The sequence below is a fragment of the Drosophila takahashii genome, chromosome 3L (assembly GCF_030179915.1).
Source record: "Drosophila takahashii strain IR98-3 E-12201 chromosome 3L, DtakHiC1v2, whole genome shotgun sequence".
Lineage (NCBI taxonomy): Eukaryota > Metazoa > Arthropoda > Insecta > Diptera > Drosophilidae > Drosophila > Drosophila takahashii.
Window position 1 is genome coordinate 18,135,568 of NC_091680.1, and position 24,859 is coordinate 18,160,426.

Genomic DNA, 24,859 nt, shown 5'->3' on the forward strand with positions numbered 1-24,859 from the left:
ACTAAAAATCCTTTAAAATCCATATAAAATGATTTTCCCAATTTGCTACATTTTTAATTGCTTTAGCTTCGAGTGTAGAGTTAGGGATTCGCAGGACTAACACCCCAGAAAATCGCAAATCGTTGACTCTGCCACAAATTGGCAAGGCAGACACAAAGGAGCAGAACAAACAGCTCGGACTGTATTTTATTTGGCCATTGCATGTGAAATGAGCTCTCGAAAGTTGCCCAAAGAGGCTGGGACTATTGGACTTTGGCCGGGTTATAAATTATTTCATTCCGGTGTGTTTGTGTGCCGGAGAAATCGACGCAATTAAAAATCAACAAAAGTTCCACAGAGCTCTCAAGGCCTGAAGGCCTGAAGGCGACCAATCAACAAAATGGGCAAAAGGATCTGCAGTTGGTAGGCTCGGACTCGGGACAAAGAGAATTCTCGAAATGTGCAAAGGAATTTCTCAGCTCTCTCTCTCCCAATCTCCAATCCCCATTCCGCATTCAAAAGGCCTGCAGCTGGCAATTTCCAATTTAACAAATGACAAAAATTGTTGAGCAAATTGATTGCATTTCTTGGTTGTTCTAGGGGGCCGGAGAAGTGCACAGGAGCTAAGCAAATAGTTTTGGGCGACAGAAGGTGGAGTGGGCTGAAGGGAGTGTGCGGCATAATCACACATCATTTGTCAAAGCCTCTCGACTGCAAGTGAATGTATATCCTGTTATTCTTGCCACTCAACCCCGAAGTGGAGGCTTCTGCATCGCACCTAGCCACAAAATCAAGTCGAATTAATTTGTCAGTGAGTCCAGAGGAAGGATGAAGGAATTGGCACTGGAAATGATCATGTGCCCGTGTGCCCGCATCCTTGCCTCGTCGACAAAGTGACGACAATGCGTCCAGACGGCCCGTAAAAAGGAGCGTCCTGCCTGCAGCAATAACTCAGCCGATAATCATAAAAAAGTAAGTAAGTATGCAGTGCGGAAAATAAAAAGGCCAGGGAAACTAAGGCGAACCGCGGCCGGAGAAAGTCAATTTGTTAGGCTGCAGCCGGGAACAGGATCTGAGAAAAAAGGCGGGCAAAGGACCTGTGCAGGACAAAGGCAAAATGTGGAAAAGTGGGCCGCAGAAATATGCTCCACAAAAAGCGGATAAAAGAGACTAACGTCTTGTCTGCACAGAGACAAATGATTTAAATTAAAATTTTTAATTTATTTGAATCAGCTTTTTGTTATTCTGTGTCACATAAAATTCCATATTTGAGAAAGCAATATAGTTACATTTGCCTTATATTTATACCCGTTACTCGTAGAGTAAAAGGGTATACTAGATTCGTGCAAAAGTATGTAACAGGCAGAAGGAAGCGTTTCCGACCCTATAAACTATATATATTCTTGATCAGGATCACTAGCCGAGTCGATCTAGCCATGTCCGTCTGTCCGTCTGTCCGTCTGTCTGTCTGTCCGTCTGTCCGTATGAACGCTGAGATCTCGGAAACTATAAAAGCTAGAAGATTGACACTTTGCATGCAGATTCTAGGAGTTCCTACGCAGCGCAAGTTTGTTTCAAAAGAGTGCCACGCCCCCTCTAACGCCCACAATCCCTTATATACGATTTTAAAAATTTCAATATTTCGGAAAAGTAAAAATGCAGTTTTATGGTGTTTATCAATACCTATCGAAATGTAGAAGAAATTTTTCAAATCGGTCCATTCGTTAAAAAGTTATGCGTGATCAACGTTTTCTATCTCTATCTCCATCTCCCTCGCACTCCCTTTACCTGAGTAACGGGTATCTGATAGTCGGGGCACCCGACTATAACGTTCTCTCTTGTTTTTTAAAGTATTTATTCAACATAAACCCTTTTCCGACTAGCCCTAGTTTTTTCACAGTGTTCGATAAAGATGAAGAAGGCGTCGGAACTTTCCCCTCACTTATTTTATTAGAATTAAATTGATTTCTTGTGGCGGCGAAAGAGGAAAGGGCGAACTGCGCCGACGACAGGCGTTGGCTGGCATCAAAATTAATATAAAATGAAAAGTTTTGAAATTTATTACAAATTGAATTGATTTATGCAGCGCGCAGCGTTGGGAAAGGAAGGTGACAAAGTGAAAACTTTTCCTTGGCCCCAGTTGAGCAAATTAAATCAGAATGGCGGGAATTTTTATGCAGCCATCGCGTTAATCAGATAAAAAGGTTCGCCATCAGTTCGCTCCTCATGCGAGGGCATGAGTTTGAGTTTGCCTGCGGACCCCGAAAGTTATGCGACCTCACGCAACTCACAGTCAGCGCCATACTTATATGGCCCGCCCCCGCGAACATGTGTGCATTACAGCAACAGTCAAAGGTAAATAACAGCAGCGGCAAAAACAACAAGTTGCAACCGTGAAATGTTGGCCATGCTGCAGTTGCACGCAATTAAAATAACACTTGTTAAAATATTTATTTTATGAGCGAGGAAAATCAGAGGTGAAAAAATGTGCATAAATGTATGTGCGTGCAATAAAAAACGCTGACTGTGACAGTTCGAAGTTTACACCTTGCCATAAACGGAATTTGTAAATTTTAATGTTACTCTTAAAGCTGGGAAAAACTATTAGGTTTATTATTTTATTTCATACAGTTAATCACAAGCAAATAATATAAAATTGTATATCATAAAGTTATGTATAAAGAATATATTTAGTATTTCGTGGTAGTTCTCTAGATTAAAAAAATTGTATACATTAATACTTTATAAGGCTCTTAAAAATTCAAATTTAGAAAAGTTCTTGTTGATAAACTAACTAAACAAATTAAACAAAACCAGAGATTTCGAACTCCGGAATGGCCATATCTCAATTCTCCATTTGGACCTTTTTGCCCTTGTAAAACAGCACTTTGTCAATTGGCGGCTTTCTCTTGTCACAAACATCCCTCAACCATAATGATAGATCAAAACAGGACAGACGAAAAAAAATATAACTGGAACCGTATAAAAAAGTCGTGAAAAGCCATAGGTTTAATTGGCTGAACCTAATGAAAAATTCAATAAAAGTTAATAAAATTGATTTCGCTTAAATAATTTGCAGTCAAAGCCTTTGTGCACGACGCAATAGAGCACTGCAGAATAATAACGAAATAATAGTGATGGACAACAAAGGGAATCTGAAATTCATTAAATTGGAATTGCTTTATATACACACATTCTTGTGTCGTTGCCTAACTAAACTCAGCAAAGCAAGGAGCAAAAAAGGACACTCGGCCAAGTGAATCAAGCGAATTTTGCTTAATTAATTGATTTTAAACATGCATAAAGCAATTTGCAGTGTTTGCGTTTAGGTTTTGTGTGCATATTTAAAACGATTTTGGCATAATACCCAACTAATAGTTCTGCCAACCCACGCCGAGTGTCAACAAATGTTTCTGTTTAAAGTTGCCAACTCAATAAAACAGAAGAACGCTTCAGTTGCTGGTCAGTTCGCTCGAGAGAGTTTTGCAGTCTCGACCGTAACAAACAGGAAATGAATACCCCGTTGATGCAGCGATATCGAGGAAGGAGCGGGCTGAAAAAAAGTATATTTCAAACGGAAATATGTTCAATTTAAAAAATAACCCAAGAACAGGAACACAGACTTCGGCACTCACATCGCATTCAATGCTGTTGAGTGACACATACACACGGAACTAGAGCCGGACTGAGAAATAACTGAAAAACATAGATATATGAAAGGCAGGGGTACTCTCCCTTAAAAAATAATTATCTAGTTTTAAAATTCCAATTTTAAAGAATTTTTGAAAAATATTATCAAAAAAGCGTTATATATGTATTTATTCCTAACTACTACCATAAGTTACATTAAAATAAGAAAAATCTGTTTAATATAGAATATTCATAATAACAAACTACATTTTTTAGAAAAAAATGTTCTTATTTTTAAAGAAAATACTTTTCTTACTTTTTTAAGGGAAATAAACTGATACATTTCTTAAGCTTTTAGATTAGCTGAGCCTCCTGAAACTTCTGGTTTTCTGGCAGAGTATTGCCAGCAATGGCAGCAGGTAACATCAACTGCTAAAATGGCGCAATGGCAGCCAACAAAGCACAGAGCAAACTGCAACAAAATACGGCCAAAACGGGGAAGGCAGCGAGAAATAAAAGCGCCACACGTACACGAAAAGATTCAGCGAACTGAGCTCGAAAAGTTAACAAAAACAGTGGCACAGACAGAGGAATATATGGGGATAGGGATGTGGTGGCAAGAAGGGCCAAAGGGCCAGAGGGCCAGAGGAACTGGAACTGGAACCGCCATCATTGTTGGCCAAGTTGCCCATGACAGCGACCAGCCAAGTGGCGGCCATTGTGTGGCTGACTGGTCGGTTTGGATGACTGGACGTCCTTCGTCCTGCGTCCTCCGGACGTTCACATGAACGCCACTAGCAGAGCATCCGGATCGGATCCCCTTTTCGATGGCAATGGGAATGTCAATTGAATCATCTTCACCGGTGCTGGAATGCTTTACATTGCTGCTGCCAATGGGAGCTCGGAAAAGTGCCAGCGCAATTAGAATGCCACAGGTCAACACATGTCCCACTTGAGGGGATATCCCCCCACACTATAATGTCTATAGAGGAATTTATAAATATTGTAGAAAATTCAAGAACCCGCTTGTGCTGGCAATAATTAGTAACTTTATATTGGAATCTTTTTCTCTGTGCAAAAATATAAAATGTGGGTGACTCGCGTTGGCTCGGGGTGGCAAGTGTCAAGCGCAGCGCTGATTGTCATTCATTATGCAATCAATATTGATTGCTTCACGGCTCGCGGAAAATGTTGAAAAGTGACTTGCCAATTTTCACAACGCATCGCCCAAATGGGAAATGGCAAGGAGCAAAGCCATTCGAGTGGGTGGTTGCCAAAGAGTTTCCCCCGGGACCCTCGTACCCTCTGTGGAAAAGCCGGGTGAAGAGCAGCTTCCGTTTGGCAGCCAGCAAGGTAATGGTAATGGTTCTCCCTGCCGAAGTCATCCCATCTTCCTGGGTAGCAAACAGATCGACACAACCGCCTCCCTGTCCACGCGTTGATGCTTTCCTCGCTGACTGACTGACATTTTTCATGCTGTGTCGCGTACGCTGATTGATGAATGAATAAACGAATCAAGGAATGAATGGGCCACCGAACCATCCGAGTTTTTCACCCGTAAAAATATGTCAAGTGGACAGGCGATGGAAGTTAAGGCCCAAATAGAAGACGGAGCCTGTAAAATAAATGACTGTTCTGTTCGGGTTTGCTAATCAAATCACATGTGTGGTCCAGCTGCAACCGGTCGCAAAAATAACTAATATCACCACAAGCTTAAAGAAGTTAGTAAGTTTATTTTTTATTTCGTTGCTAACTTATTAATCTCCACAAATATTTGGCTTACAATTCAAGACGCTTTAATTTAATATAAACGATTTAATCAAAGAATTCTTTTAAAAATCAAAACATAGATGCAAATATAGAAAATATACCTATAAGTATTTATTTTTGTACATTTCAAAATTCGTTGATTGTTTTGATTATTTGCTGTGTAGACCTCATCCGTTTCGAGGCGTCAAATCGAAGTGCATTTGGGAATACACACAGCCTGCCGAAACGCAGGGGGAGATATATGTGCGTATGTGTTAGCATGTGGGCGGTGGGTCAGCATTCAATTTGACAGTTGACAAGACACCGCTACACAATACAACGGCAGACAACAGCCGTCTTGACCAGACAGCAACTTGATCTTTTACATGGGTCCAGGTCCCCAGAGAATTAACCCCTAATTCAATTAAGACTGCGCCCTAGGACGTTGCGCCAATGATTATAGCGACCAACTTAAGGTTGGAATTACTGGCTTGCGGCAAATTTAAAAAGCCAATGCTTGTGTTTTTTAATAAAATTGTTTACGCTTTTAATATGATGCATTCCCTTTTCGGAATCAGCCACGATGGGCTAATATCTAAGCCAAGAGTTTCGGCCAGGATAAGACGCTTCCTGCCACTGCTGCTGGTGGAAAACTTTGACTCTAGCTGGCAATTCCTCTGCTGTCCTTCTACTGCATCCTGCTTCCCAGCTTATTCTGTACAGGGGAAAAAATAGCCTAAAAATAAGGAATTTAACTTTTATTATGATATACTTTGAGGTCAATCTGAAAAACCAAAGCGTCAATTTTATTATGATGTTTGTTATGATACTGTTTATAAATTAAATAAATAATTGTAAAATAGTTGGGATCTAATTAAAGTTTGATTTAATAAATTAAACGAGCTAGCATTTTTATTTTTGTTTTGAGGAACTTTGGGGTCCACTATCTCCTCTTTGAAATATTTCCGAGTTTTGTTTAATTTTTTATAAATCAAAAAAAAATTAAACAAAATAAATTATAAGTCATTCTTTTAATGATAGCACACGGGAAATATTACCAGCTGAGGATAGAGGTTCTTAGTGAATCGTATATACTTTTTCCCCGTGTAGCCGGTCACTTTTCCATTCCGTTCCGTCCGTCGTATCTCCGTGTCCGTTGAGTGCATTAATACGCTTGCATAATACTTTAATGTCGGAGCTTGTCCCTCCCCTTTCGAGATCCTCTTCCAGACCCTTTTCCAGACCCTTTTCCAGCCCCTCTTTAGCTGACAATCGGAAAAGCTGCTGCCGCTGCTGCTGATGATGATTCTAGCTGGCAGTGCTGGGAAAACTTTTGCCGGGCTGCAGGAAGTGCAAGAAAATTAAGAAAATACTCATCGTTCTCGGCGGTGGTCGGGCTATTTACGACAGTGAGCATTGAAATTATACGCCCAGCGAGCGCTGCTCCACTTGGCCAAAGTAAAAGTCAACATACAGAGCGGGTCTAAGCCAAAGGCGAATTGTCCAAAAGAAATTCCAAGTGTTGTAAAATGGCAACATGGATTGTTGAGCAATTTGCCGGTTAGTGTGTGTTAGTAAGGGTGAGTGTGTGCGTGGCTGTGCCCCAAAAAAGTTTTGGCCCACACACAAATGGCCAAATGCAAACTTTGCCACAAGCAGCGAAGCGATCCAGAAGAGTTCTTGAGATATGAGCACAATTAAAACTTGCCGCAAAAGGCCAGTTGGCGTTGGCGTTTCGGGGATATCTCACAAGTGCCAGCTTTGAGTGATAACCCGTAGCGGAAGACGGGGAAACGGGTTATATGTAGTTTCGGTGGACCGTAGAAATCGATTTTTCAGCTCTAAAGTGACAGCGGAAATTTTAATCTTAGTCGGATGATGGCAATGCAATAAATTATTTCTTATTAATTAAATAGACTTGCATTACTTTTAAAAATAAAAAAAAAACTTGAAAACTTATAAAATGATCAAATTACCAAAATGTTTACTTTTAGGACGATTTTATGTGGTAAAGACAAGATGTTGCTTTTAAAGCTTTAATAAAAGTTCCTTATTTCCTTGAAATACTTATTTATTTTTCCTAAATTAAAACAATTACTTTACAATAGTGCTCTCATAGCAAAAATATCTTTCTGCAGAATCTTTACGCAAGTGCTTCAGCCCATTTAAATTCCCAAAAGTGTACAGCCATTTCCAGTCCCCAACCCTCCGTAAAACTCATCCTTTGCGGTGAAATCAAAACTTTTGAAAAAGGCCAACCAAGGGGGAAGGCAAACAAAAAGAACTGACGAAATCATGGCCATAAACAGAATCAATGAGCAGTAAAGCGGCAATAGATTTGAGTTATGGTTATTAATAATGCTGTGTGAGCTGTGTGAGTTGCCCCGGGCAAAGGACGAGATAACCTCGGAAACGAGACAGGATGCTACATGCGGCAATGCAGACTTGTCTGGGTCCAGAAACACAATATAATATGGTTTGTGCCGGGGTGGGATGGTATGGTATGGAATGGTGGGGTTTGTGTTGGCCGGTCAAACAACAACGGGCAATGAACAAGAGTTAAGCTGGCTGGCATCCTTCACAAAACATTGCATCGTGTGAATCCAATATAGGAGCAGATCCCGTGCCGCCCTGGCTGCCGGAAATGCCTTTTGTCTGGCTTCATAATATTTTGCTCGTTACTTTTTAATATGACTCACAACAACATCCGAGCTCGCAGACGGGCTCACAGACTAGAAGGTAGAAGGTAGCTCTCTCCCACAGTCGGACGTATTATCTGCACTAAGCGAGACAATGCTAAAATCTATCTAGAAGTGAAGATTTTATTACCGCTTCCCGGGAGGGGAGGGGGTTCAGACACCGTAATCAGTGCATGTCCTTGTCAGGGTGTCAGAGGATTACCCATAAAATTGCGATATCTTTTGTCACCTTTTCGGGGTTGGACCTCAAGTGCGCACAGAAGTGCGGCTTCCCCTCTTGACCGACATAAAGCTCATCCATTAGCGTTTATTGCTTATGATAAGCTGCTCCATGCTTTCCCCCCCAGAAATTGTTCATAAATTCAAGTCGGTTTGCATCTGATGTTGGCTTGTGGCCCCCGCAGCTGGCAATTGTACATATACATATAAATACCTCCCCCCAAAATGGTATTTACGCTTACTCAACGAAACAGGAAAGAAATCTGGGAATCAGCATAAATATTATTACAAAATGCTTGACCGCACTTCAAAGTGCAGAGCCAACTGGGCCACATTTGCTGAGCTCTGCACTCGACTGCTTATTCATCGTCCATGTTTTCTTAGTTATACACGGTAGTCTAAGGAAACACGGGTGTAATGATTTTTGGAGAACACATGGTGCAGAAAGATACCATAAAGTATAAATATGTATTATCTCTTACCCAGTTAAGATTAAGCTTCTATGATCATAGCAAAGATTTATTTATAAACTAGCATAAAAATACAAATGATTGCAGGGTAGTTTTCGAGTCGGCTACTCGAGTAAAATATTTGTACATATTATTTTCTTCATTCTACTGTAGATGTCACCAAGCTTCAATCACACCTGTCGTTATTCCACAAAATACCCCAATCAAATGGAGTAAGTCAGTAAAAACATTAACAAGAAAAAACGTTTGACATTTTTGTACAGCTTATTGAAAAATTGTAACCGAAACGCGTTGGAGCTGACACATATTAAAATAAATGTTTTTCTTTTCCACTTCACAAAAGGCTGCTTTCTATAAGGAATGAGGAGGCTTAAAATGAAGTGATCTGCAGCAAAAACCAAGTTTGTTAAAATGAAAATATGCGCTTTTCAAAGCGTAAAATCAAACCGAAATAAAAAATCCCTGCTTTAAAACTTGCTTATCAAATAATTAGTTTAAAAACTTTTAAAACTACAAAAATACGTTTTTTGCCGATTCGGTAAAAGTTTCGGAATGCAAAACATGGTTGATTTAAATTCCAATTGATTGGCGCTTCGTAACATTTTTTTCGGCCATTTTTCGAAAAACAGTAAAAGGCAGCAATAGACTTCCGAGCGAAATTATTACTGCAGTTGTGATTTCCTGGTATTTTTTTAATAAATCGCTGCGATCCCTATTAAAAGTTTTCGCATAGCACAAGCTACCTCCTATAAGAGCCTTTTCAAATCCTTTGATATTTCATTGCACCACCGCAACTCAGGGGCATTTCCGCTTTTAACGCCGCCATTACTGTCGCCATTTGGAGTTTGACTAAAAAGGCGAGCGGGCGAGGCTTCATAAACTTGGCCAGTTCCTCCGCGCCACCCTCGCCCGACTCTATGTAAATAAATATAAATATGACGCGCTCTTCCCAGCGCTGTATATATAAAATACATTTTTTTCCAGCGCTTTATGCATGCAGCAGAGGGAAACATTTTATATTGCACACATATATTTTTCATAAACCGGGAAATTTAGGTCACCACCGCGGGGTTTTTCCGTACAGCTGCAAAAGATGGCAGCGCCCAGGACAGCGTCGTCTAGTATTAAACGCTAATGCTGAAGCCCCCACCGGGCGATTCCCCAGCGGTCAACGAACGGACGACGTCAAAGCGTCGTCAAAAATGAATATGCGCATAGGATGCCGCGGAAATATTAAGCATACGCCGCGTGTGTGAGTGCTCGCCGTGTTTATGCCGCATAGCATAACGAAAACGGGCACTCGAACGAGCCAGGCTAGTTGATCTAGGCGTGGTTCTAATATCGGATTTCTATACATGTGTTGATAGTAGACATATATTTTTATAAAATTTATTTCTTAGTAGTAAAGGTTTGTTCACCATTTAAAACAATTTTAAGTAAAGATAAATAAACTTCCTTAGAAAATAAATCTCTTTAAGAAAAATCTCTTCGTATTCGTTGATAAAATGCAAAACCTTTTAGGGTTTTTTCCTCGTACTTAGACTATTTTCTGCTGAAATTGTTTCCCGGAACATCTTGGCTAGCACACATGGCACTCTCAGCGAGCTCAGCGCATATAGCCTGGGGTCTCTAAGGTTTCCAAAGTATGATTGCGTGCCTAAGCGCCATCTTACGGTTGATAGCTTCATTATAGTGCCGTGTTGCAGTTGCCGCTGATGTTGCTGTTGCATATTTGCCTCTTCGGCTTATACACAGAAAAAAATAACAAAACTATTTATAATATTCTACCTTTTATAAAGACTTTTATAAAATTTTTCTTATAAAAATTACGTTTGTTTTATATTGACTTATTATACTTATGTGACCTAATCAATACCTATTTTAATTAGAGACATTATATGTCATCTGATTTTTTATGTGTATCCTTCGCTTGTTTTTCTAGCCAAGTTGCAAGTGCTGATTATGGCCAAAAGGAAGAGGGAATCTTGGACTTTGCCTGCATTCAGCTCGTTTGCGTTTTTCTAATTTTAGTTAAAGTGTTTTGCTGCTCTGCTTCGCGCCTCCTTGCCTTAATTTTTAAATTGCCATGCGGAGTTTCAGCCTGGCCTCCTTTCGGTTGTTAGCGCGCCAAGTGAAAGTTGCCATTTCTCGAGTGCTATGTGCCTGTTTAAGATTTAGAAATTATGATTGGCGCGTGGAGAACCAAAGCGCCTTTTAAGCTCAAACGGAAGGCACAAGTGTGGGCCATTATGATTGGGTAGGGGAAAACAGAAATAGTTTGGCTCTTAAGGAAAAAATCATAACAAATTAACTACCCTTTAGATTAAGTTGACTAGTGAAAGGATTATATATATGATTATATTTTATGAGTTTTTTTAAATAATAGTCAACTTTTAATGGGTATCCCCCATTGATATTTAAAAAATTGGAATCCAAACCGAACAAATCCATTAACTAACCGAAACTAAAGCCATGGGGAAAGTATCTCCGGATGGCCCACCTCTTCCTGCCTCAGTAAATAAAACAAAAAGAGTTAGGATCCACTTGGCCAGACACTCCCATGCGCATAAATTTCAATAGCAAATCCATAGATGGTTGGGACCGTGGGACTGGCGGACCCTCTACTCTCTACTCTCACAGACAGCGGAAATTGTTGAGATTTATGGCGACGGGGTTGCAAGGGGCTGCGCCATATTTATTTGAAAGTAAGTTGCATCCCAGTCAGCCTTTAGTCGGCTTGCGAAGGACCTGCCTACTAAACGAGAGGAGCAGTTCTGGCCAAAACCCCCAAAAGGATATTACATATCCTGTTCCTAGTCGTGTAAATGCCATTATAGATTGAATGTTTGCTCGGGGTCGGGAGTTGCGATTGCCTTTTTCCCCGTTTGATTTACGTTTTCCTTGCATCCGCATCCATTTTGTTGTGCTCAGCATGGCATGTTGCCTACTTTGAGGCGTTTATGGTTGGGCTAGAAGTCTATGAAAATATTTAAAAATATTTATGCCAGTTTATTCTTGAAAATGTTACTAACTTACCCTTCAATTTTTATTTAAGTGTAAATGAAATTGTATAAAGTAAATACCCGATGAATTATATCATATATCAAAGATGTAAGATATTCGGCAAATCTGCTGGGCTTAGTATTTCCTATTTTGTTCTTTGTTTCAGCGCTCTTGGCCTTGCTCTTGATCTCGCGTCGACTTCCGCTTCCTGCGCCCAGTGAGTTATGAATTGGAGTGCAAAATATGAGGCTATTAGAGGCCTTAAGTCCGTCGTTCATACGTGCAAGCTGCGCTTTTTCACACACCACGTTTTGCGCCGGGACGAGAGCATCATCATTATTATTATCCAACAGCTCATGACTGCGGCCATTACGGGGCCAGCCAGGAGCAGCTGAAACCGAAAGGGAAAGCCGTTCGAGTCCCAGTATCCTGGAGTATCCTCCACCTCCTCCTGCCGTTCCGTCTCAAGTGACTATTCACAGCTGAAGATTTATTGAATGTGCGCGATGCTGCCAGTCTGCCTTTCCCAGCGCCTCTGCCACGGAGTCTCTGCTATCTGCCACTGAAAGTTGGCTCTGTCTGCTCTTTGGCATTGGTATTGAGTGTTTATTTATTTTCAAGCATCATAAAAAATACACACAACACACAGACGGAGAGCCATGGCCAGAAAGGTTGCTCAAAGAAGTCTGGAATCGAAAGAGGTTCCCATTTGTGGTTTCTCCAAAGAAAAACTCCCTATCCTTTAGAAATTAAGATGTTATTTCTCTTTTGAAAGATAAGTGCTTAAAAATATTTCCCATTTTCTACAAAATATACTTATTTAATATATTTTAAGCAATCCTCGAATATGATACTCGGAATGACCCATTCAGAAGACAGGAGGCAAGGACATTCAATAATTTTGCTCGCATTCGAGTGGCAGAAACAGCTGCAATTTTTACGCCATTTTGTGCTGCCAAACCAAAGTGTAATTTGTGGCCTGGGAACTTTGTCTATTGCCTCGGTGTGGAGGGTCCTTTGGCAATCTCCTGCCCCCTGCAAATAGCTCTCTGCGATTGTTGTTTTTGTCGCTGTTAAATGAAGCATTCGCTGCCGGAGTTGAAGATGTTTGCAATTTTTATTTCATTTGCCGGTCAATGAACATTGGAAATGTGTTAAGTGCCGCCCACTCCACGGCCCTCAACTTGTCTTTAATTGTCTACAAGTTGTCGGAATGGCTTTTAATGAAGTGTTAAACGATACTCCGGCTTTGCTGTGACCTCCTGCCGAGTCTTCTGGCTTGTGGCTCCTGGCTTATTATTTGGCACGACCTGAAATATTAATTTCACTTCGACCAGCTGACACTTTCCCAGCTCGCTTTGAATAATTCCCTGCCGTTCCAAGGAGTGTTGACAGGGCTAATTACCATCGATGATTCTCGGGGCAAGTTGAGAAAACGGGAACTTAAGCGGCTTAAAGTGTGCATGGTTTTGAGCTTGTAAATTGCCAATTTATGGCTTTGATGGATGATTAATTGGGAGGCACTTGTGACTTTGATGTATGATAATAATCACTGTGAGTTTGTCGGCATGTCGAAAGATGTATCGGTGTTTCTGAATATCCCACTGTTGCGACTTTGATTTTCAGTATATTTTCTGGGATTTAATTTAACATTTTTACTTTTATTTTAAATGTTGCAAATTAAATTGATTTTTGAATCAAGTTAAATTTCTGAAGATTTCACTCTTGAGATAACTTTGTGCATTAAACATGTCATTTATGACAGCTCCAAGATGGCCAATAAAAAGTGCCAACTCAGCTGGGTGCATTTAGAAATTGAGCCACCCCATCCGCAATCTTCCACTGTCTATCCTTTTTTTCTGAGTCGTCTGTCACATAATATGGACAATCACTAACCACGCAAGTGTCAAACAAACAAAACGAGCCCAAGGCCTGCTCAACCACCCCGTTCTCCGCTCCCTACCACCCCTTTGTCACCCAATTTACCCCACCATCTGCAGGGGGTTCCGAAAATTTGCAAGCAAATCCTATTTTCGTATAAGAGGAGCGCACTCAAACGGGCGGAGACAAACCGGGCCAAAAGGAAAGCGACCGAACCACATTCGAGTGCTGCGGGCGTTTGGATACTTCTGCTCTCTTTTTGTGGGTCGTATACCCGTGCACACATCAATCTCGTTCCAACTTTGCCCAGATACGAATCTTTCATTTTCCTATTTCCGTTCAAAATTTCGTGTAACTGAACTGGAACTTTAGAAAAAAAAGGGGAACAAAAAGGAATGCTACTACCACCACACAGATGGTGGGTGGTTGAGGGAATTGTAGGTGGAGGCTGCCTGCTCTGTGGTGCCGCTTGGAAAAGTCAGCCAATATGTGGGTGGTATTCGAAGATCAACTGCTTAAATCACCTCTAAAATAGGATGAAACAAAAATAACAAAGCGAAATCATTAGATATTGGGTATTGTATTTCTTTATTAATGTTTTTAATAAGGAAAAACAATGAAAATAAATATAAATTATTGAAATACTTTTTAAACTTGTATTGTTCAACATATTTTATATATTTTGACTGCATAGTCCATAATACCCCATACGATTCACTAACAGGGTATGCAAAGTGGGCATCATTCACATCGTCTGATTGCCCTGGCTGGTATCAAATTTAAATTTCTTCATTTGCCTTTTGGTCCGTGTGCAAGTTCAAGTTTTTGTCTGTTCTTCGTCTGATTCCTGTTTGCCCGTAGAGAGAAAATTCAGGTCATGTGCGACCAAAAAGTAAGTGGATGCGTTCTTATCAGAGCATACAAATGTTTTATCTCGCTCGGCGCGTGTGCAAGCCGAAATACACAAGGAAAAAACTTAAATTTATTGGCTACACAAATACAATTAATGTTAAAATATACACTTTGTCTTTAATAGCTATAAAAATAAATATAAATTATTCAGACTATTTTATTTCGACAGTTTTAAAAACTACTTAAAAAATCGGTAGTTCTTAAACAAATTTCTTGGTTTTTTTTTTGACAGTTGTTTGATTTTTATCTTTCGAATGTGGAAATTCGAACTAAAGTGTATTAAATGTACATTTTTAAAAGTCTCTACAAAATTCCACTGTAATTAGATAATTTTGAGAGGTTCCATAAATCTCTTAATGTTAAAGTTCCAGATTTTTTTCGCTGTGTGAGGACAAAGGCAGGACGTCCTCGTCCTGGCTGGGAAGTCGCCTGCGGTTGCGCTTTCTTTCTGGCTGTGTGTGAGCGAGTGTTTTGTTTTGCCAATTGTCGGATGTGCCTGTGGGGTAGGGGGAGGAGGCAGGGGCACCCACTAATACTAATACCAACACACATGCCCAGCCAGTTAGACACTTTCTTTTTGCTACTTGAGCTTCCGTTTCCGCTTCCGCTCGCCTGACCCGCTCCAGTTCGTCTGCCTCACTTACTTATGCATAGCATATAACCTTAAACATAATTTTGTTTGCCTTTTGTGCTCTGTTGTGTCCTCGTGCAATTCTATTTGCCAGTGCTCGCCGAACCCATTTTCTTATCTTTGTTTGCTTGTTTTTTCTATCAAGCGCTACATTTTATCTCTTTGACTCGTGCCGAGGGTTTGTGAGGGGTCTCCTCCAGAAAAAATCCCGTTCCTTAAAGCTCGATCGAAACGAAACCTTTAATTCGGGGATTCTCGCTTTTGACGCCATTTAACCCATTGTGGACCAACAATTCAAGTGTCAAAGTTTGCACTTGAAATTATAATGGTCAGGCCCCCGAGCTCATTGGCCTGCTAGCCATAACAAAGGAATGTTGGCTAGAATTCAACCCAAAACCCAAAACCAACCAACGCCCACATGCCCATCTTCCCACCTTCCGCAAAGTTGAACCCCAGGGTCAAACATTCGCACAACGTCAGTCGAGCCGGGTTTTGTGAGGCATAAAAACAACACAAAAAAAGAACTAAGAATGAAAAGCACGCCCCATTGACATATGAGTGGGCGTGGCACTCTGTTAGGGGGGCGGTGGGTGGGGTAGTCGTATTGCTGAGGAAATGGCAAATGCATGCAGCCACACCATATGAGCTATGCCCATTCTCGTCCTCGATCCACCAGCGTTTCATCTCCACAAGCCCCCACTGAATCCTTCACTGTGCGTTGATTGTTCGATTCAAACATTTTGGCATGTTTCGGGCAGCTAGACTAGTTTTCACTTTTGCCCCAGCCACCCAAACTAACTACAGTGGAATCAGTGGAGAAAAATATCCTAAAAATACCTTAAATATTGTAGTATATCATTTTTAAGATTAATCATAATTAGAAGTCAAAGGAAAGGTGGTTTTACAAATGTATACAAAAAAAAAATTGGTAAGCCACTGGCTATGAATAAAAATTTAAGAATATATTGGATAGCTCCAACCAAGTGTTTTTTTAAGACCGTTTACAAAACAATTATTTATTGTGTAAAAAATATTTATAACAAATTATAAATATTATTGTTGAAATAATAAGTATATGAAATCAACACATTTTATTTTCAAATAATATTGAAAAATCAAAAATAAATTCATTGATTAAAGTCCGCATGTTTAATTAAAATTTAGCTATACATTCTAAATTCCCAAACCTTTTATATGTATAAAACAGAATTTTTTACTCAAACGTTCATCATTTATGAAAAACATTTAATTTCGTTCCACAGTTCAGTTTGTCGCCCAGCTCCGGCTGAAATGTGTTAAATCCGCTATAAAAGCGGTTAACCGAGTAAACTGCAAATGCAAAATGCGGTTGGTTCACTTCGGTCCGGTTCGGTTGGGTCGGGTTGGGTCATATCCTGGCTTGGCCTGGTCCTGTTCCTGGTGCTGCTCCTATTCCTGGCCGGGGCAACTGGTCCTGCTCTCTGACCAAATTAAAGGCCATGCCAAAGTGTTGATGGGTCAGTTTCGACCACATGCTGTGTGTGCGTTGGCAATGCAGAAATCATTTTTGTGCATTTTATGCTTTTTTCGTTATAGGAGCGCTTAGTGGCGCTTAGTAGGCCAACAAAACATTCTCACAGTGAACACTGTTCTCGGATCCCAAAAAAGCCGACACAGAAAGCACCCATTAGGAATATTAGAGAAAAATTCCAATAAAATAATTTATAGTCTAGATGACTTCAGAGGAACAAGAAGAGGTAAGGTTCGTGGTATATTTTTCGAGTAATCGTTTTAATTATGGTTTTTAGGTCTACACAGAGGAGGAGACTGACGAGGCCATGTTCTTCATCCGCGAGCACGCGCTTCCCATGTCAGAGTTGCGCTATGCCCTCAAGTATGTCCGCATTTTGCACGGAGATCGATACCAAAACGATCAGATAATGCCAGCCCCGATGCCCCAGAATCCTGTGGCAGAGGTGGAGCCACCGCCTTTCGACTGGGAGGATAAGGAGAACCAGCCTGTGGCCCGACACCTCTAAAAGTGTTAAATGGTTTATAATGTTGTATAGGATTTGTGTTAAATGCCTTTAGATATGTCGACAGAAATGAGTAAACTCATAAAAGGCATTTGATCGGGTTTATTTTATTTATTTCAATAGATGTATAGATGTTAATCTTAATCTTAATCTTAATACGAAAAGAAGAATCTATTTAAATTCAATAGTAATTGATATTTACTTTTTATCTACATTTACCTTAGAGAAAACATAAGTATTTAAAAGCATATCCTGAGCTACCCTTTTTTAATTTATTTCATTTATTTATACTGTTAATATTAAATTGTATTCTGATTTTCAAAGTATTTTCTGAGTGGGTTTCGTTTGCCACGTCTTTGTTTTTCCCCATCCATTTCGAAATCTTTGCATTCAGCACTCCAGAGTTGCTCTGCATTTTCCCGACAATTCGCGACGAGTTGGACAATTTTTAATTGTCAAACGCAGTCGGGTGACAAATGAAGGAGTGAAGGAGTTGCACCGGAGAAGCCTTAATGACAGCTGATAATTTATTCAGCAAGTGCAACAGCTGAGCGACGGGCACGAATTGTTTTCCGGGAGCCATGAAATATTTACACGGGATAAAGGACGAAGGAGCAGCCGAAAGAAGCCGTGTCCTGCGCTCCTGAGATGAAATACATCCGCTTGTCGTTGTCAGGATGACCGAGTGTCCAGATCTGCTGTAAAATGCAAATGAATTCCCGGCAATTTCCACCCTCGCCGAGAGAGAGACTTGCATTTAATTAGGAATTAATGTGGGCGGCGGGTTTTGATGGGGGGTGAGTTTCGGCAATTCCGGCACTCTGCGGTTAAGTGAAAGTTGAGCTTTTGGCTTAAGCCGTCTAAGCCGCGACTAAGTTTAATGTCCCGACGCGAAACGCTCAATTTGCATTTTGCATTTCCCTCCGGTCGAAATACTTTCGGGCGGTTTTCCCCACCCTCGGTATTTTACGCATTTGCAACCCTCGCAAACAAGTGAAACATTTATTGTTTCAAACGGATTTCGCTGCGCCCCAAATTCGATTACTCGTAATTGCCTATTGCCAACCTCCGTTTTGGAAGGGCAGAGCACAAAAGCCGGGCTTAATTGAATTAAAAGGCGTTGCAAAGCTCAAAAGCAGCGAGCGCCGTGTTCGCTGATGAAGCTTTTTAAGCCATAAGCTGATTAATCGCCGGGATTCCGGTTATGGGATGAGTCCATTCAGGGTAGTTGATTAAAGCGAATAATTGTGATTGTACAATGTTTGGGAATGAAGTATATTTTGTACAAACAACTACATAAAAGGTACCTTAAAATATTTTATACATGAAAATAAATGAATAAATGAATTTATATTTCAAAATTTAATATTACATACAACCTATCATATCAGAATATTTAATTTTTCAAATACCAAAATTCATTTAATCAACAATTATTTGAGCAATATTTTTCGTGACTAATAAATGCCAAGATTAAATTTCGAAAAACGATGCAATCTCGTCTGAAGTTCAAATTACGAGCTATTGTGTAAGGACCGCAGACATGTAATAACAAATACACAAAAATCAACGCTCATTTAGGCCCCAAAGAAGCCTTCTCCCCTACGCCCCTTTTTTCGGAGGCGGATGGGAATGGGCGCCCATTTGATGGGTTTATTATTGGGTAAATAAATTAAAATTGTTTACCTTTCAGCGGCGCCAGGCCTCAGTGCGCTGAAGGGAGACAGCGATACGCAGCTATCTCTTTCGGTGTTTATTTGTTGTTTCTCCGTTAGCCCGACGAGCGAGTATGTTTGTGTTTTTTTATTATTTTTCCCCAGTTCAATTGCGGTTACGTGAGTGCGCGTATGTTGCGGCAACTTTATTTGCGCAAATTAATGGATAAATGTTCACGCACATGATAATGGAGCAGGACGACATGGAAATGGGTGGCCATCAGCATATGAAAATAAATAGAATAATGGGAAATGTATATGAACGAATGGAAATAGTATTCCTTTGCAGGCTGAAACTGTCTAAATATTTTGTTAAAATTAGTTTGCGAAAATACGAAAAATAGCGAAGGCAATTAGAGAAGAGCTATGCTTTGAAAACAACTCTATGATCCGTGTCCTTTTTTAAAAAAGACAATATTCTGCTATACATATAGAAAAAATTGCAAACAGTTGCGTAAACTATGCCAACTTTGAATATGCGAATGGAGAACTCTGAAACCGGGAGATTTCCACTCCTGACCAACCTCTTTCTCGAGTCCAATCAAACAGTGAACTTTTTCAAGTTCCTAGCACTTTTTCCCCTCTATTGATTTTGCTTTCAAATCAAGTTTTTTGTTGAATGGTCCAGAGTGGGCTTTGATTGAAATAGTTTAGTTTGTTTTGATAGTCATGCATACGAAAATAAATATTTTGAGGCTGCTCGAAACTTAGCACCTAAGGAAAATAAAAGTTTGAGTAACTTACGGTTCATGAAAATGAGCATCTGAATTGTTTCAAGCCTTTAAACGATAAATGTCCAATGTTATCTGTGCTATATTTTATTAGTAAGCAAACCCAGACAAACCCCACCTTTGTTTTAAGTATCTGTATCCCATTTCCATTGCCTGACTTCTAACTATCCAATTCCAACTTAAGTTTACTTTTATTCAAGAAACTTTAGCGACACCCAAGCAAGCACTGGGTTATTAAGTATAAAAGTGATGATATGGTACGATTGTACAACGGAATAAATGACTTAGTATATGGGTAAAATAGGAGATGAATATTAAGTATATTTTAAAGGGTACAGACAATAATAATAGCCACACAAGCAATAATCTTAAATGAAGAATTTATTGTACCTAAGTGAGGTAAAACTTAAGTACCATAATATTTGCCATCTCTGCAGTCCAAGTGCCATAAATGTCAATAGACCAGAAACCATTATGCATAATAATACCCCCACTCGCAGTCGGCGGAGCGCTGCAGCTGCTCAAAAGCCAAGGGAGTCCCCTCCCCGAATTCCCAGCCCCAACCCCATCCCCCCTTGGCCTTTGTCCGATGTCAGCATTGTCTGTTCCTGTTCCTCGACTTCTGTTCGCATGCTAAACAATATTTCTCCATTACAAAACAATGGGACGAGTTGCCTGTCCCCGACAAGTAGCACCTTTTACTTGTGGCATCAGTTAAAAGTTTTGCTTTTTATGTTAGCGCGTTGCAGTGGCAAGTTACCCACCCCGCTCCACCAACTGCCGCCCTCTCGCGGGGATCCTGGCAACTATCTCAAGTCGTTGCGGCAACTTTTGTTGCCTACTTTCGTGGGTCCGGGTCCTCCTTTCTCTCCATGTGGCAAGTTTTTGCTTTCGCTTATTGTCCGGCTTGGAAAAAAGTTTGGTTTTGTTGCTAAATTGAATGCGACTTGCGTTTGCTTTACCGCCACTGCGTCCTTGTGTCCAACGTCGTGCTGACGTCCTGCTAAAAGTCCTTGAAGGTGCAAATTGTAAAACAAACAGAGAAACGAGACCCACCCAGCTGCCTCGAGCAGAGATGGGGCAGCCAAGTTGGCAGATAAAGTGTTGCCAGCAGATCGAGGTCTTTAAGAGGGATTCGACCTGTAAGTTAAGGTGATAAGGGGCATAATGACTTAATAAGCCTAAAAAATCCAGATAAGAAATCTTTATAGTTGGACGAATAATTTTATAGAGGTTTGTTATATTTTTACCAACCTTTGATATTTCTAAGCCCCAACGTTATTAAAGCGTAAATTAAATATAAGTAGCATATCTAAATCATTTTTCCACATTTAATTGTATACTAAATCACATTTATATATAAGAGATAGTTCGTTCTCTATACAGAAACATATATCGTATTAAAACGATAATGAAGTCGTTGTCATTGCTGCTATCCAACTTCACTTCCTTGGTAATAATGGTTCTCTCAATTATCGCGTGTCCGCAACAAGGGCCCTGTGACGGCATACCACTAAACAATAAATAAATAATGGTGTATTTGGCTAAGATTTTGCTAAAAATAAAATTTTACTAAAAGTAGAAGACATTTTTCTTTGTTTTTAACAAGTAAAGCGGTAACAACCTTTGATATTACACTACCCCACTATAGTCTAATGTTATTAAAGCGTAACTTAAATATGCATGGCATATTTAACAAATTTTTACACGTGCAATTATATAATTTGTTTCATTTATATATAAAAGAACAGTTTGTTCTCATTCAAATAAGTCTCCCAAATCCTTAAAATAAATGTGTATAGTAAAATATTTACTTCAAACTAAAAAACATTTTTTTCTTAAGTAAAGAAAAAAAAAACGCTTTTGTTAGGCCTTGTAAAAAATTTACCTTGCTCTGAAATTTACTCTGAGTTGGCTGAGTAGGTAATTCAATTATTTTAAAATTACAGCAATCCCGATCAATCAGTCAAGAAAAAACCGTTTTTGATCATTTTCGTTTTCGGTTTTCAAAGCATTTTAGTTGCCAATTACTCTGGTCGAACCGTATAAATCGCAGTCATTACATTTAACGGCTTAATTCCGACACAGCCATAAACCAACAATAATGGCCAGGGCACAAACAACCAAACATCCCGACATATACACATACGACCCATCCAAATGACAACCACTAGAATCGTTTGGCATCTAAAAAGTTGTGGCCGAGTCCATTGCACTATCATGGAATATTTATTCAATTTAAATTTACCAATTAACTTGGACTGGGTCCCGGCCCTGAGTTGGGAAAAAAGGGCCCCTAAATGCTGACAACGTTTAGAGCGGAGTTCCCTGCCCCGCGGCCACCGCTTCTGAATAATAAATGCATAATTCCTAGATGGAAAAGCGCGTGCCATAAATATTGCATGATAAATTATAGAAAAGCTATTAGGACAACAAACGACACGACCAGGGCGCAGGACTATAGGCTCCTTTGTTGAGTGTGGGAAAATAGGCGACCCATTAAATGGCGCAGTGGAGGAGGAGGGGTGGTGGAAAACTCCTAGTCCTTCTGTGTTTGACATTTTTCAAATGAGGTTAGCTCGACCACTCGACTCGACTGCCTACACGCCTGCTTATTTATGTAAATTTGCGTAAATTACTATGAAAATATTTACGGTAAATAGAGCGTTTGAAATTTTTATAATTTAAATGGGCAGACGCAGGCTTTTCGCCCCCTTTCCTCCCCCTCCCCGTCAGGGAAAGTCAGTGTGTGGAAATTTCCTCGGTTACCACCAGCTGTGCACGTAGCTAGTTCCCAAAAGAAACTTGCCGGGCCAGAACTTTTGCATCTAACACGGAATGTAAACGGCTGGCATGGGGAACCAAAGCGAGGAATAAAGAAATACAGGAACCGGAAGCTGAGCAAACAAGTGAAGCCCAAAATGCCATTGACGAGAGAACATTTAAAAAAGTTTAAGAAATAAATAAAAGGCACGAGGTTGATACTCTATATGATCAAGGGGATTCTCAAATCAGTAAGAAATCATACGCATTTATTGATATTTCTTACAAATATTTACAAATTTAAGATCTTACCAATTAAATGAAAAATATTATTTAAATTCCGTAAATTAAATGTTTATAAAACTGTTCTTAGGTATTTACTAAATAAAATGTCTTTAATCTCATGCATTTTTTGTTACTTCTTGATCTAATTAAAAAGTTAATAAAATTGATTTTTAATTAAAATTATTATTTAAATTCCCAAAATGTAATTATCCAATTAACAAAACACAAATTTACCATATAAAATGTGTTTTCCTTTAGAGTAACATCTTTCGAGACTGTTTCACACAACCCAGCCAATCCATTTGAGTTTAGTATTTGTACACTCCAACTGAAATCAAATGCAAATGCTCGACATGTGTGCCTGGGTTGAAAATGGTCTTGTGTTTCCCCTGGCGCCGGCGTATCAGTTAAATTAAATATTCTTGTCAACTGCAGTCAGCGAGTCAGGCAGTGGAGAAGAAGAAGTAGAAATGTTGCCTCGACATTTTCAAATATTTGCACCGCACTTTATAGATTTTAGGCTTTTAAATAATAAAATACAGTACCAGAAGGGGGAAAGTCTAAAACTGAGGCTGAGTGTTCTGGCAGGACGAGAAAGAGAGAGGATGTTTCCGCCTTTGCAGCTTCCAAAAAGTAAAGCGTCTTTTTTTCCTCTTTGGGTGGAAATGCTGAAAGTGCTCTTGAGATCTAAGGAAGGGGAATTGTGTAAATGTGTGTCGGTGCTCTATAAACATTTGCTCTTGAAGAATGTACTTAAATTGCATTCAAGCTTGTTCGGCAAAGTAATGTGCAAAGATCCTGGTCCGTTTGCTTCTGTTTCTGTTTCTGCACTCGTTCGCCCTGAGTTGTTAAATAAGTTGGCCGAAACGTGTGAATGAGAGTCTAAAGATGTGTCGAATTTTCGTGAAGCAGTGAAGAGACAAAATGTTGTCAAAATTCAATTGAGAAATGGATGTAAATGCATTGAATTTATTTTCAGATTTTTAAAAGAGAACTAAGTTTAAATAAAAATTCTCCTATTTTTACTTATTTAAGCTTTGTGGTTTAACTACTTCCCTACTTCATTAACCACTGATCAACATCGCCTCCAAACTAGCCATTAATTTCAGAACGTAAGATATATAGACCATTAAATTTATATTTATGCCGCCGACCGTATTTGTGTAAATCACGTTATAATGACATTAGCATAACACAAAGAAGTCAGGCAATGTGACGCTTTCATTAACGATATACTCCTGGCAGAACAGATGATTTGATATGGCCAAAGGCAATTAACTGGGAGCCCAGCTCCTGATTCCAAATCCCGATCCGAGGCCCAACCGACTGCATAACATTAGCCCACCCAAAAGGCATTAAGCGATAAAACTGATGCGGTCATTAAAAAAATTTGGAAGCCCATGGAGGCGCTGTAGTAGGAAGCATGTTTATTTAATTAACGGAAAGAGCCTACGACGGAAATAAAACTAAATGCCTTGTGTACATTAAAATTAACCAAGCAAAAGAATGATAAAAAATAAGCATAGAATTATTTCGGGCAACAAACCCTTTCAGCTGCCATAGCAATGAAATATATGTGCCGAGCAGGAGCCAAGACACAATTAGCTCTGGGTTCAATACAGAAGAACAAAGGCGAATTGTCCCCCTTTTTTCCATCGGGGGGCGAAAGGTCGCCGGGGAGGGAGCTACAACAATTTCTCGCATTACTTCCGCTAAATTAATACCGACTGCGGCTGGACAGCCGCTGGACTGGCGTCGACCGGACTGGAACCAAAAAAAACCAGAACAATTTCTCCATTTCTCGCAATAAGCGAACAGTGGAATCGAGTTTGAATAAATGGACTATAAATAAAATGCGAAATTTATAAACATGCATAATCACATCATGCGCAGATTCGAATAATATATCCCCCTTTCCACTCGCATTAAAAATGAAAAAAAATGTGGTATTCAAAAAGTATGCAACAACAAATTTCTTTCAAACACCCCCAACATCGTGGATCCGCCACTCCAACCAAATACAACGTATTGTATCCCTTTAAGGAGTACTAATATTACTCATACGAAGAGTATTCATAATATTACTCATACGCCGAGTGGCTAAGCCCTTAATAATACTATTCCTTTTCCTAAGTAATGTTAAAGTCTTATTAATTTTAAGCTGACTACTATTTTAA

The 24,859-nt window shown here is 39.8% G+C and overlaps 1 protein-coding gene and 1 long non-coding RNA gene across 2 annotated transcripts; one reads left to right on the top strand and one right to left on the bottom strand.

Annotated features, from left to right (window-relative positions):
* The first annotated feature begins 16,754 nt into the window (after positions 1-16,754).
* LOC108062333 (uncharacterized) lies at positions 16,755-17,401 on the top strand. The gene is made up of 2 exons (XM_017148946.2): positions 16,755-16,909; positions 16,961-17,401. Exons 1-2 carry the CDS (start codon positions 16,886-16,888, stop codon positions 17,189-17,191), a joined length of 255 nt encoding a protein of 84 aa, XP_017004435.1. The 5' UTR covers positions 16,755-16,885; the 3' UTR covers positions 17,192-17,401.
* A 1,509-nt stretch (positions 17,402-18,910) lies between these two features.
* On the bottom strand, positions 18,911-20,846 carry LOC138913104 (uncharacterized). Its single transcript, XR_011418690.1, has 3 exons — positions 19,753-20,846; positions 19,648-19,682; positions 18,911-19,047 (listed from the first exon to the last, which is right to left on the bottom strand). It is a non-coding gene; the product is annotated as an uncharacterized lncRNA (long non-coding RNA).
* Positions 20,847-24,859: the final 4,013 nt, after the last annotated feature.